Source organism: Nelumbo nucifera, chromosome 4 (genome assembly GCF_055504915.1).
Source record: "Nelumbo nucifera cultivar China Antique chromosome 4, China Antique-T2T, whole genome shotgun sequence".
NCBI lineage: Eukaryota > Viridiplantae > Streptophyta > Magnoliopsida > Proteales > Nelumbonaceae > Nelumbo > Nelumbo nucifera.
Window position 1 is genome coordinate 8,481,337 of NC_142652.1, and position 13,922 is coordinate 8,495,258.

A 13,922-nucleotide genomic window follows, 5' to 3' on the forward strand; every position below is an offset into this window, starting at 1 on the left:
TACACTTAGGTTGCATTTGGATACAGATTTATGGGTTTAGAGGATGGATTACCATGTTGTGTAGCTTCTTGGAAAAAAAAACATGTTTATTCCCTGTGTAACCAGAAATAATGCTTATAATTTGAATTTTAAATACCAAGGCCGTTCAGAATGCAATTAATAAGGAAAATAAAAGGAACCATTATAAATGTTGATGGACAGAGAGAGAGGGAGAGAGTAGGAATCAATTAATGGGGAGAGACCACATTTATTGATGTGGTCTAGCGCCTATGGCAAGCAAATTTTAATGGAATGGGCGGGTCAGAGAAAGAACCATCTACAATTTGTTGGAAGACCCATTTGTTGGCAGCCTCAGTGTAGTGAACTCCGTCCCAATTAATCCAAACGGAGGGATCGTTGCATGAACGCCCCAGTAATATCTGTTTGCCATGCATTGAAACCTTTCCTCCGCAACCCACGTTCCTGTTATAATTATACTTTCCACCATGCCCACAGCAAGCACTCAAAGAGTGCTTGAATCCTGCACACCAACCAACACACTATTATTAGTCTATTACTTCCAAATTCCAAATTGTCCGCTATCCAAATTGATGCAGGAGGTTACCGTGCTTGGTGGCCTGGCTGATGAGTGAGTACTTGACGGAGTAGACGTCGACGTAGGTGATAGCGGCGAGTGGGAGTTGATTGCGGAGCTGAACCACTGTCTCTTTTAACTTGATGTTGAAGTACTGAGCCACCTCATTGTAGGGAGTGGCACAGCCAGCTTTGTCCACTTCCGGCGCTCTGACCAACAACCGGTCCAATATGTAAGGCAGGCATCCCACTGGGCCCGTGTTGTGTATCCAGAATGATCTTCCTCCCTGATCATATATGTACTGCACGTGTGTGCGTGGTAAGGTGTAATAGAAATTAGAAATTAATTACTGGATATATGACAGCAGAGGCAGAGGCATGTGAATGAATTGAAGGGCACTCACCTTGATGATGGTACTGAACTGACCCAGAACATCAGGGATGTATGCCCTAACTTGATCGGTGGACATGTTAAGGAAGTAACCGGCGGTTAGATCGTTCTGACCAATGTCCAACGCGTAGAGGGCACGAGAGAAATCCTCCGCCTTGGGCAACAACTTCTGGAATACTTCTCCTATATATATATATATATATATATATATATACAAAATTATGAGAAAGGATAGATCAACATTCAACAAATGAAATGAGATGAATAAATGGAGACGGACCTCGTGTACGAGCAACTTGGGATCTCTGGTGAAAATCGTGGAATTGATAGTATTGGACATTCAAGGAGAAGGGACTGAAGCCACTCTGGGAGAGAGTTGTGTTCTGTGGCCTGATTGTGGATCCGGCCGTCGCGAAATTGGCTCCATGCGTAAAGTTAGACCCCACCGAGTCCAGGTAAGCGCTCAGGTACGGCAATCCAACACTCTCCGCTGAACGACAACAACAAGCAATCAAAAGAAGAAGAGACATTCATCATATATCTATGTCACGTGCCTTCATTTCTTTACAACACGTGTGGAAGAGAACACTCATCTTATATTCCTCTTTCAAACAATAGCCACGTGGCAGATCAAATCGATGATACGCAAGCAGTAGAGCACATTTTCTATTTTTTTTTCCATGCGCAGAAACTGTTGTCAGGATTGGCATAATTAAAAAATGTAAAACAACTTATGAGGAGAAATGCGGGAAAATTCTGGTAGAAGACATTTCAAAAAGGACTTTCGCACGGCTACATTTGGTGCGGTTTAAATTTTCTATGCCCCCATTAGATCTAAAATTCTCACTTTCTCCTTCGTATATTTTCACTTTTCACTACTTCACCGGCGGCAGGCTACAAGCCTACAACGATGTACGATTTCCAATCTTTGTCTTATTCTTCCATTAAAACATGGATCGAATATCGATGCCCACCACTCTATCTTCATCTTTCTTTATGCTTTCTTCTTATATTATTATTTGTTTTTAATGAAACACTTCCAACGGCGGTTTTTGCGATGAATTGGGTATGATTTATATGTTTTGAACCATATTCACAGAAGTCCGTTTTAAACCGAACAATATTGTCAAATAAATGCTTTTTTATTAAAAAAATCACCATACCAACGGTTTTTAAACACTTTTTTTAAAAGTATTTATCAAAAAACGCTGATTAACTTGGTTGGTGGAATTGTAAATCTGATAATACACGAAAACACCCATCAAAAATAAAAACAAAATAATACAGGAGACGAGAAAGAGACCGCCTCTGCCAGTCCGCAAAATCATGTAGTCGGTGGATTCCGATTCCAATTAGTAATTAAAAAAAATAAAAACATGTTCTGTGTTTTGCTTCGAAACAGATTACGCAAAAGGCTATCGAGTCATGGCAGAGACAAATATATATTTTTTAGGTAACAAAGGACGGATAGATTTAAATCCCCATTTGTGATTTGGCTGCCTACTAACGTCAACCCCTTTCTATATATTAAACCAAAGATTTGATCTTGATTTTTGAAAGCAGAATCGCATATTTGTTTACCTTCTTTTGTGTTTGTTCGTAACTTACATACAACTCATTTACAGTCTTCGGATTTGAAATAAATCCTAAAAAAAAAACTCTCTCCTCATAATTTAAGATTCTCACCCCCAAAAGACGACAAGCAAATGTCTACAAGTCCTCCCTCCTTTTGTAAGGATTCCTGCTTCTGTCATTTAGTGTCATTAGATCTACCCTCTCTGTAAATTCGATTAATGGATAAACCACCTCTCTCTCTCTCTCTCTCTCTCTGTGGTTCAGTTGTTTGACTATGCTCTCTCCCTATATCATACTAGTGCTACTGCATTATCATTCTGTTCGCCAGCCCAATGTGTACTAACGAAACGAAGCCTTCTTTTTCCGTCTAGAGTGCTAACTCCTAACTCTGTCGTCGTCATTATCAACCTGAATTGTTCAGCCGAACAGTACAAGAAAAAACGAAGAAAAAGATCATATAAGAGATAGGCAAGTACCTATGAAATCAATCACTAGACGTCCATCTGAATATCGTCCGGCCGGGGTGTGGAAATATGTCTCTCCAGCAGGTGGGCTAGCTTGTCCGAACGCTGCAGATAAACCGCCGGTGTCAGAATTCGAATCACCGAAATTGAAGATTGCCGGAAACTCACAAGGGGTCAAACCAAAGATCAACTTTGGTGCCGACATAGCTGAGATCAATAAAATAACAAAGATGCTGAAAGAATGAGACTCCATGCTGAGATGGAGAAGTAGCCCGAAAGAGGAAGAGAGCAGCAGAAAAGTAGGAGAGGTGGGCTGGTAAGTAAAGGGGGAATAGTGAAGTAATGAATAAACAGAGATGGAGTGCGATGGAGAGAGAGAGAGAAGCAGCCACAGTTCACGGGTTTGCTGTATTTCTTTTGTTCACGGGTTGGTAAGTAAGAGGCCGTAGTACATCTTCCAATTTTCAATTTTCAGATGGTTTAAAAGAAAAAAAAAAAAGAATACAGAGGAAATGAGTTCTGACTCCTGAATTGCAAAATTTTCAGTGATATACTGTTACAAGGAGGTTTTGTAATTGGTAATTTCTGGGTCCCAACGGTATGGCAATAATTAACTTTTTTTCGGCCCCCCTACAACTGTATAGCCAGTATAGGAAATGGAAATCACATCCTCTCTACACTTGACCCTCTATTCTACGCTTTGTCAGATCTTTTCGCTTATCCACAAATCGTGTGGGTTACAACTTACAACTTACAAGGTGGATAACATGTTTTTAAAAAGGGGTCGACCAAAGATTAGCAGTTATTAGTATTTTATCCTTGATTTGAATAACAATGACTCCATGGCCCAATGGATAAGGCGCTGGTCTACGGAACCAGAGATTCTGGGTTCGATCCCCAGTGGAGTCGGCGAACCTTTTTTTCGGGGGCGCATTGTACGGGGGCAGATGTGAATTCATTCTCTTGTTCATTTTTATGGTCCTGGTCCTCCTCGACTCAGCCGCTCATGCTCCAGTCCACTCTCTAATGGCCGGAGAAATAGCTGCAAAGCCGCTTTATACTTTTTATTTATTTTTATGCAGTACCCGTTTGAGAGAGCTTTTATGCAGCGGCTTATGATGTTTTATGACGTGAAAAAAATGCAAATGGATCTAATCGGATTTAAATCAGGATATATTCAAATTCGATCCAATCAGATCTAATAGGATTTGATTTGAATTCGAATCCTATCAGTAAATTGAATTGTCGATCTGATTCGATCAGACGTGTTTTTTTAATTAATAAATTATGAAAAGAAAAATATAATATATTAATTTAAATAAAGTAAAAAACAAAAATATAAATATGTTTTAATTGTTTTCATTATATGTATATATGTTTTTTATAAAAATAAATAAATAATATAATAAATTTATAAAAATATATTTATAAATAAAAAAATAATAGGGCAAATTATAAAGACCCCCCTTTACTTTGTTTTGCGACAAAGACCCCCTTATACTATGACCGTGAGACAAAGACCCCCTTCCATTATCTTCCATTGAAATTCATGGTTGCAATATTTTTTAATTCCCATACTACCCTTGTAATAACTATTCGGAGAAAAATACTGTTCATCTTCTCTAAAGTATTAATATACCCCTTTCAACATATTGGAGTGTATCCGTATCTTGAACCTTGGTACAATTAGCTCATTGTCACAAGTGAAAGTTGAGGCCCTTAAGTTTCATTTTATTTCAAACTGTTGGAGACTGTCGACAGCCCTACTTCCACTACCGCCTAGTGTAAAAATATTAAGAATAAAAGAAAAAAAAAACAAAAACTAGATAATTAGGATTATCTTATAGGTTATTATGAACTTGTGGAGTTATTTGGTGGGGTTCTACCAATGGTTGATTGTAAATTGTGAACACCTTGGTGTGCCATGTTTTGGCAGGTACAGAGGTTCTTCCGTTCTCTCTGTTTGACAAAAGAAAGAGGGAATGAAAGAGAAACGTGCTTATAGATTGACATGCAAATGACATGTATGATGTATCCAACCAGTAGAAAACAGCAATGGGACGACTAAGCCAAGCAAACGAGAATTTTTCAAATCTAATGAGAGAGAGACCACCATACAGCCTTTTGCATCAATTTTGAAACAAACAAGAAGAGAGCAAAATGGGGTTATAACTGTGAACCATTTTGCTTTCAGGAACCAAAGAGAAAATATATATGTAGAGTACATATTTGCCACTGTATCGCAAACAAACGCAACCTAACAAGTTCATAGGAACTAAGCCCTATCATATGTGGCAACATGGCATTAATCAACAATCGTGAATGTACCCATGTGAGTAGAAGTGATCTAGAAGGCTTCAAAAAACTGATGAGCCGAAAATAAATAACCTGATGAAGCAAAAACTTGAGCACATTTGGTTTAGTCTGAACCTGAAGTATATATGGTCCCAGATAAAGTGGAATGGTGAAACAGGATATGTGATTGCATTATCTCAAAGCAGTTTTTAAGGATATCTTCTCTCTACAGTAAGGAAGAAAAGCAAGAGAGTGTGAAATGATCCATTTACTGTAACGTAACTCACATGACTAAGCTGGCAATGATCAGTCTACCCACAGTTTTGATAATATGAAGAAAAAGGGAAAAACAACTAGGTGGCATTTAACCTTAATTGGGTGAAATGGCATTAAGATGCATCATTGGAGTTCTTCTGTGCAGTTTGCATAATAGCTTTGCAATTAAAGGCTGAGGTTGACTATTTCTTTTCATATGCTACATCCTCACCAGCAACAAGTGATGTCGTCAGATAATAAGCTATAACATTAACAAGTTAGGTTTTTTGCAACAGAACAATGAAATACAGTCTAGGAAGGATCTAAAAGCCTGAGTTTTTGGAGGATATGTACAGCTTGAGAAGATAAAGAGTTTGAGTCACTACAGACTCTTTGAGCTTTTGAACTCCTACAATGTTGATCCTGGTGCGCTGGAGTCCTTAGCTTTGTTATTTTCAGGATCTACTACTGTTAAGGAGGATTCTCTGACAAGGTCTTAAAGCAGAGGCAACTAGGAACATGTCATAAAGGGTGTTGATAGGAAGAGATCCTAAAATATCTAAACTCTAAAGCATGCAAAGCAAACTCAATTAGCTATCAGAAAGGCACACCGAGAGTATGAAGAAAAAGGTGGAAGCAGGGAACAAATATATCAACCGAGTAAAACTTGGGTAAAGAGATATCTGATATAAAGACAAAGACCATTATTAATTCTAAAAACAGAAAGGAGAAGGAAAACTAGAGTACCTGAAGCTGAAATATAGTTTAGTTGTTACGAAATTTCCTTGAATATTATTCACAACTAATACTCAAAGATACCGGCCAGGAGATCTCTGGCCTTATGTTAGTCCATCTGGGTGATACTGCTCTACTTTTAATGAATCATTAAATAAACCCTTGTTGTCCACTCATTGTGAGTTTGTGACAAATTGCCCATGCATCCCAGATAGAAAGATCAAAACAAAAAAAAATCCACCCAGCACCACACACTCACCAACAATATAGAGAAATGGTGATAACAAGGATTTGGACCCTTAATCTAAAGTCAATTAATCGATTTTCAGTCCAATTGAGAGTTAACTGTACACCAATAAAGCGAACTGTTCTGGAGAACCCAGCTATAGAACTCCTTTATTTCAAAGTTCAAACCAGAGAAAAGAAGGTAGCTTGAAAACTCTTGAATGCCATGTTTCTTGTATAGGCAACCGTAAATGCTTGAATTGCAATCCCATGTATCATGACTGGTTTACATTCTGTTTCTTTCTCTCGTGTTAAGAGACAATTTAATGGCATCCTTTAATTTTTTTTTTTTTGAAAACTTTGTTCCAGAGTAAAAGAAAGCTAATTGCTAGCTGCAATGATCCATGATCAAGGCCTCGATCACCAAAGTAGTCGACTTTTTTGTATGCACCTTAGACATTGCTGTTTTGAAACCAAGTCCAAACTCTAGAGTCCAGACTGTGCAAGCTCATATTTATTAATAATAAACAAACTAATTAATCTTAATTAAGCACGTTGTCTATTACAGCTGGTGAACCTGCTTGTGACATGCTTGAGTAATGGGAAGGGGCGGGTCAGACAGTGAACCATCAAGAATGTGGTTGGCAACCCAATGGTTTGCAGCTTCGGTGTAATGGATGCTGTCCCAGCTAATGTAGATGGATGGATCTCCACATGGAGCACCGTAGACTTCCGAACCATTGATCATCGCATTCTGCCCACACCACACATGATAACTCTCATGGTGCCCACAGCATATCTTTTGAGGATCAACGAACCCTATATTATACATACACACATCATTATATTGGAATATAAATCATATATATGTATATACCCAATTAAATTTAATTATACATACATACCTTGGCTATTGCTACGGCTGATAAGTCCATATTTTGCAGCATAGACATCAACATATGTCAATGCAGCATGGGAGAGCTCTGATCTTAGTTTCATCACTTTATCCTTCAGTAGCCTGTTAAACTCCATGGCTATGTCATTGTGGGACTTGATGCATCCGTATGGGTCAACCAATCCCGGATCCGGTGGAGGAGAGTATATTCGATAAATGGGCAAGCAACCGATTGGACCGGTGTTATGTATCCAAAATGACCTTGCTCCTCGTTCGTATAGTTGCTGTAACACACCATTTTATTTTTTAAAGTCTTTTTTTTTTAACTAAGGGTAATAATATATATATATATATATATATATATATATATATATATAAAAAGTGAAGATAAGTAGACAACTATTATCAGGGTAACAAGAAGGAAGAGACAAACTGTTCAATGAGGAGGACTAGTTCTGCCCCCACCAAATACAAACCTTATCCTTTTTTTTAATGGGATAAAAATGGACAAAAAACTAAGGGGGTGTTCAACAATGTGAAATGTTTTGTTTTTTGTTTTCTAAATCATATACAACCGTCATGGTCATGTCAGAAAAAACAATCGTTCAAATAAGTTCGGGTTAATATATTGAAACCCGAATTGTCAAATCGTTGACCCAAACCGGCGACTAGACATGATTTGGTACTCTCTAAACCAACCGGTTGGTTTGGTTTGGTCGAACGCCGTCTATCTGTCTGTCTTAAATCTTAAACCTTAATGCAACAGCCGAGCCGGCTACAATTACAACTTACTTGAACCGCTGCAGAGAAATGATCAAGTATGTCAGGAATTGAAGCTCGAATTTGTGAATCGGTCATCTTCCGGAAACCCACGGACAGATCGTTTTGTCCAATATCCAAGATGTAAAGAGCCTTTGAGAACTCCTCCGGCTTCGGAAGCTTACCGCTGTCCTCCGATGTGTTTCTTGCTGAAAACCCATTCTCATGGCGTCAACTAAACTGCTAACACATTAACTAGATAGAGATAGGAGAAAAGAAAGAGTATTTAGATGGGAGATAAGGAGGTGACCTTCGCTGGTGCGTTCTTGGAACTGGTCGAAATGCCAGAGCTGAACATCAAGGGAGAAAGGGCTTATACCGGCCTCGAATATGGTTTCGTTCTGCCGTCGGATGGTGGATCCCCCAGTCGCGAAGTTCGCTCCGTGCCGGAAGTTTGTTCCGATGGAATCCAGATACGCGCTCAAGTAGGGTAACCCCAGGTTCTCAGCTATCATTTCATTTCATTAATTCATAAATTTTGTAAACATAAACACAAATCATCAATTGTTTATTCCAAAATCCAAATATGCACAAATTGACTTAAGCGATCATAATTTATATAATTGACAATACCAAAAATCAGCATGATCACAATAACTGTATTCAGATTTCAGAGGAGTAATATTTAATGTATTGTTGTGTTTTACTTTTATTTTATTTTATTTTACCTATGAAATCAATAATAAGACGTCCATCACAAACCCTCCCGGAAGGTTTACCGAAGAAACTTTGGCCGTTTGGAGGTGGAGTCCTTTGAAATGCCGCGGATATACCACCAGTATCTGAGTTGGAATCGCCAAAGTTGTAAATTGCTGGAAAGTTACAAGGTGCTAACCCATTCACCACCTCTGCTCCTCTTACATTCCCAACGCGAAATAATAGCAGAAGCCCTGCAAGAACAACTCTTCCAAAATACTCCATTGTTGGGCTGCTGCACCACTCCGTATTTCACTGCTGAGGCTGAGCGGATCTCTCCATTTATAGAAGCCCCAGGTCCCCAACCCAATAAACATGCAGAGAGTGTGTGTTTATCCATTCAAAATTCAATATTTCAATTTACGGGAGTGAGTTTGTTTTAACGAATGAAGGAGGTAAAAAGTAAAAGCAGAGAGTACATCTTTATCTTCTTCATTAGTAAAGTTCAACAAACTGACTACTGTTTAGAAGTTTAGAATCAGGATTATATTAGATTATTGACATTAAATTAATGGGATTCGCTTATTGCTCTTTACGCGTGATTGTTGTACGTCAATTGCTTTTGAGTTTTGATGGAAGAACTTTTGGCTTTGGGGCTTCTCTAATGGGAGACGGTTGGAACTTGGAAACTAAACACCACGTACATTTTAGTATTGTACAACCTTCTGATGAGAGAGAGAGGGGGGGGCCAATGGCCATTTGCATTTCCAGATTTCGGTTTCCCGGAAAAAGAAAAGAAAAAGGGGGGTTAGATCGCAAGGTACTCGTTCTCTTGCAGCCTTAATAGGCAAAAAGGCCAGACGAGTAGACCTCACCTCACCTAGTCAACAGTAATCACAACAAAAGCAATATAAAAACCATCATCTCCAACTTGGGCTAGCGTTTGCCTGTTACTGTTGATCTGGGGTCTCCGACAACCACATCCAACCAAAGTCTCTGACAATTTTAAAGGATCTGCTGTAAAGGCGTTAATGAGATTGATAGCTCTCAAATCCCAATCTACTTGTATGCCCTTAGACCAGAACCATCTCAGCCCAATCTGAACTATTGATCCACCATCAAACCCATCAACCCAACCCCCAAGCTAGTCATGTCTTCATCGCCTTGTGCCCATCATGAGCTCTACAAGCCCAACATGTCCAACCTTGTATTGGAATCTTTCCCCAGCTAAAAAAACAAACTGTTAAAAGTTTGGGAATGCTCAAGTGATGGAAACTTGCATCAGGAATATCATGTATAGCATTTCTGAGCTCCCAGCTAATCTGCCACCTGGAAGATTCCTAGTCACTTTGATCATTTTGCTCGGTAAATATATTGGTCTTTCCCATGTCTTGTCTTCAACTGAGGAAGGGCCGAAGGGGGTGTTAAACGAACTCAGTTCTTTTCTTTGCAGTGAAAAACTGATGAAACCCATTAGATGACACGCACTAATCCGGAGAATAGATAGATAGACATAGTAGTTCATCTTTTTCAATTATACTTTGAACAAAGTGAAACTGTTGAATGTAAATTATATTGCATGCAAACACACCTAAATCTAAATCTAAGTAGTAGTATAGTACCTCTGTCAGGCTTTGGAAATGAAAACACGTTTATGGTTTCAGAAACAGTATGTTCTTTGTAGTGCTGCACCTGCACGGCCCAGGGCCCATTAAGAATAATAAGAAGCACTGAGTTCCAGCCTTAATGTCATGTTATGTGTTTTACAAAGGAGGACATCATTGACTGATTCATGTTGAATCCTGAATTTCGGATATATAAGTTGGTTATTTAGAAACCAGAGGAAGATTAGGAATGGAAGCAGAATGATTTGAGTCTGGATTTCCTGCACTAACCAATCGCTGAGTGGCAGGTATCTAGGACTTGGTGTAAACCTCAGTTACTCTCATATGTATTGGCTTTTCACACATATAATGGAATGCCTATCACATTGTGATTCATTAATGCAACAAGTACAGGAATTTCAGACTCGTGATTTTGATACATGATTGGTATCTGAATACAGAAGGTTTCCTGCTACTAAAGTATTATTTTAATTGTACTTTCCTGATACAGTAGGTGATCATTTAGAAACTAGAGAACCGAGGAAGGTTTAGGAATGAAAGCGGGATGATTTATTGACTCATAAAAAAAAGGATGAATTTGGCTTTTGGAATTCATATCTGAATTTGAAGGTTCTTGAACCTGAGCTTTATTTCCCTAAGGTAAAGGCATAAAGCTACTCCATCTAGAGTAACATATGCTCAGCATCCTCTTTGGAATGCATGGAGACAAGAGCCACTGGTCACAGGGTTTCATAAAAACAATCATCAGATTGGAACAACATTTTAATTTTTACATGTTTAGCTGACATATTCCCTTAGATGCCATTCATTGACTGGAAGAGCCTTATGGATCCCCATTTGATAAGAAATAGACAGAGAAAAGACAGTTAATACCATTCTTCAACACAAATTTTGCTCATCAATCAGATGTCAATTTGTTAATATATCTCAAAAAGTAAAAGTGAAAATAAAATCACTTACAAGCACTCCCTCCCTTATATCCTCCACAAGCATCTGAAACCTTGTCCCAGTTCTTGATTGTTTAGTCTTATTTCATATTTCATATCTCCATTTTCCTCCTATGGAAAACAAGAGCCCAAGCTCTCTTTCAACTTCATTGTAGAAAATGAAAACATCAGTTGTGAATTAATAAGATAAGATTTGTTCAGGTAAACATAACTCACAAAACCAAATGAGACCTGCGGCTTCTTCTTGTTTTCACCGTGCATAACTGGTTTTCCCTATGGGTCAGCACATATACGGACTTTGAAGTTTCTCTCCATGGGTTTGCCTCCAATACTAGAAATAAAGAAAACAGGTTATAGATGTTAAAGTAGAAACAAAATGAACACAAATGTTTAAAATGTTTTCAGTTCCTTTAGGCTGAATTTGGAAGGAGTAGAAATGCAAATATGTAGTGTAAAACCTTATATTTTGTATTATTTTGTATGTATTTAGGCTGTACATATTTGCATTTGTACTCTTTCCAAACTGAGCCTTATGGATCTGCATGCTAAGAGCCTGAGACATACTAAAATATCACCAAAGAGGAAAAGTGAACCCATACTCTTCACCAGTGGGAGAAATTGAATGTTGTTTTTAAATGGTCACATATTAAAATTAAATATAGCAAAGCTCATTTGTCAAAGGAAACTACAACATAATATTGGGAGAAAAGGTAAATACACTAGTTTAACTGATTCGGTTATAGTACAGTTAAATTCAATCAGCAATAGATGATCCAAAGCATGTAGCCCTCCTACATTCAGATACCTGTCCTTTCAAGAGACCTTTAACTTGCAAACTAAAAAAGCCCACTAACAAAGCCTAATTTGAAGCCCCCTCCTAGTCCCCCCCCCCCTAAACCACATGAATTTGGCATAAATCCACAGGTAGTATTCAGTCCACCCCTAGTCTACTAGTAGCTCCACGTGATATTGTAATTCTTCTCAATCCAATCCTAAAACAAGCGGAAAATGCAAATCAGTTTACAACTGAGAGACTGAGAAAACCAGAGCCTCTACAAGAACCAGACCTCCGCACTGAGAAACATCCTTGATCAAGTTAGTTGCTTTCTTAATACATGCTTTGATTTTACAGTTTATAGTTTACTATTCAAGTTTGTAATACATGCTTTGATTTTACAGTTTATAGTTTTTTACCAAAAAAAAAAAAAGATTTTACAGTTTGTAGTTTGATTTTACAGTTTATAATTTATTGTTCGTAATACATGCTTTGATTCATTCGTGTTTAATCAGTTTTCCGTTTCACTTCTCTATAGTAGTTCATGTATCTTCTTCTGTTGTATTAGAAGTTCAACATAGATTAATGTGTAGGTATTTAGAATGCAAAACCATTTTTGGGTTACCCACAGTGGTCGGGATTGTTATACAGTCGCTGTTGATGAAGGTATCATTGTCGAATTTCCGATGACCGGCTCTTTTTTGAGCTTGGATGAGATCGCCGACCACCAACGATCATTTAGGGGGGGGGGGGGGGGGGGGGGGGGGGGGGGGGGGGGGGGGGGGGGGGGGGGGGGGGGGGGGGGGGGGGGGGGGGGGGGGGGGGGGGGGGGGGGGGGGGGGGGGGGGGGGGGGGGGGGGGGGGGGGGGGGGGGGGGGGGGGGGGGGGTGGGGGGGGGGGGGGGGGGGGGGGGGGGGGGTGGGGGGGGGGGGGGGGGGGGGGGGGGGGGGGGGGGGGGGTGGGGGGGGGGGGTGGGGGGGGGGGGGGGGGGGGGGGGGTGGGGGGGGGGGGGGGGGGGGGGGGGGGGGGGGGGGGGGGTGGGGGGGGGGGGGGGGGGGGGGTGGGGGGGGGTGGGGGGGGGGGGGGGGGGGGGGGTGGGGGGGGGGGGGGGGGGGGGGGGGGGGGGGGGGGGGGGGGGGGGGGGGGGGGGGGGGGGGGGGGGGGGGGGGGGGTGGGGGGGGGGGGGGGGGGGGGGGGGGGGGGGGGGGGGGGGGGGGGGGGGGGGGGGGGGGGGGGGGGGGGGGGGGGGGGGGGGGGGGGGGGGGGGGGGGGGGGGGGGGGGGGGGGGGGGGGGGGGGGGGGTGGGGGGGGGGGGGGGGGGGGGGGGGGGGGGGGGGGGGGGGGGGGGGGGGGGGGGGGGGGGGGGGGGGGGGGGGGGGGGGGGGGGGGGGGGGGGGGGGGGGGTGTGTAGTTGACGGTGGCCGGGACCATCCTACCATCCATGTGGATGAAGCCGTCGGTGGTCGAGTTTTAGCTAGACAATGGATTTTTTTTTTTTTAAATACAGGCGACCACCGGCTCTTCATTAATATCTAATGAGATCACCGACAACCGGAGATCAATTACGTTTGGACGCCGGTGACCGGGAGGCTCATACGGTGGTGTTTATCAAGCCGCTGGTGGTCGAGTTTCAGCCAGACAGGGGATTTTTGTTTTTAATACAGACGACCACCGGCTCTTCATATATATCTGATGAGATCACCGACCACCGG

The 13,922-nt window shown here is 41.3% G+C and overlaps 2 protein-coding genes and 1 non-coding gene across 4 annotated transcripts; 1 reads left to right on the plus strand and 2 right to left on the minus strand.

Moving 5' to 3' along the window:
* Positions 1-126: 126 nt before the first annotated feature.
* Positions 127-3,542, minus strand: LOC104591522 (GDSL-like Lipase/Acylhydrolase superfamily protein). Of its 2 annotated transcripts, none has more exons than XM_010250381.3 (5): positions 3,016-3,542; positions 1,245-1,454; positions 978-1,147; positions 605-875; positions 127-520 (listed from the first exon to the last, which is right to left on the minus strand). In XM_010250381.3, exons 1-5 carry the CDS (start codon positions 3,254-3,256, stop codon positions 261-263), a joined length of 1,152 nt encoding a protein of 383 aa, XP_010248683.1. In that variant the 5' UTR covers positions 3,257-3,542; the 3' UTR covers positions 127-260. The 2 variants fall into 2 exon arrangements, with proteins under 2 accessions (XP_010248683.1, XP_088742668.1); XM_088886542.1 differs by having other exon boundaries at positions 978-1,144; positions 3,016-3,540.
* A 297-nt stretch (positions 3,543-3,839) lies between these two features.
* TRNAR-ACG (transfer RNA arginine (anticodon ACG)) lies at positions 3,840-3,912 on the plus strand. Its single transcript has one exon. It is a non-coding gene; the product is annotated as a tRNA-Arg (tRNA).
* Positions 3,913-7,026: 3,114 nt separating this feature from the next.
* On the minus strand, positions 7,027-9,246 carry LOC104591521 (GDSL-like Lipase/Acylhydrolase superfamily protein). The gene is made up of 5 exons (XM_010250380.3): positions 8,896-9,246; positions 8,478-8,675; positions 8,201-8,376; positions 7,419-7,692; positions 7,027-7,332 (listed from the first exon to the last, which is right to left on the minus strand). Exons 1-5 carry the CDS (start codon positions 9,146-9,148, stop codon positions 7,076-7,078), a joined length of 1,158 nt encoding a protein of 385 aa, XP_010248682.1. The 5' UTR covers positions 9,149-9,246; the 3' UTR covers positions 7,027-7,075.
* Positions 9,247-13,922: the final 4,676 nt, after the last annotated feature.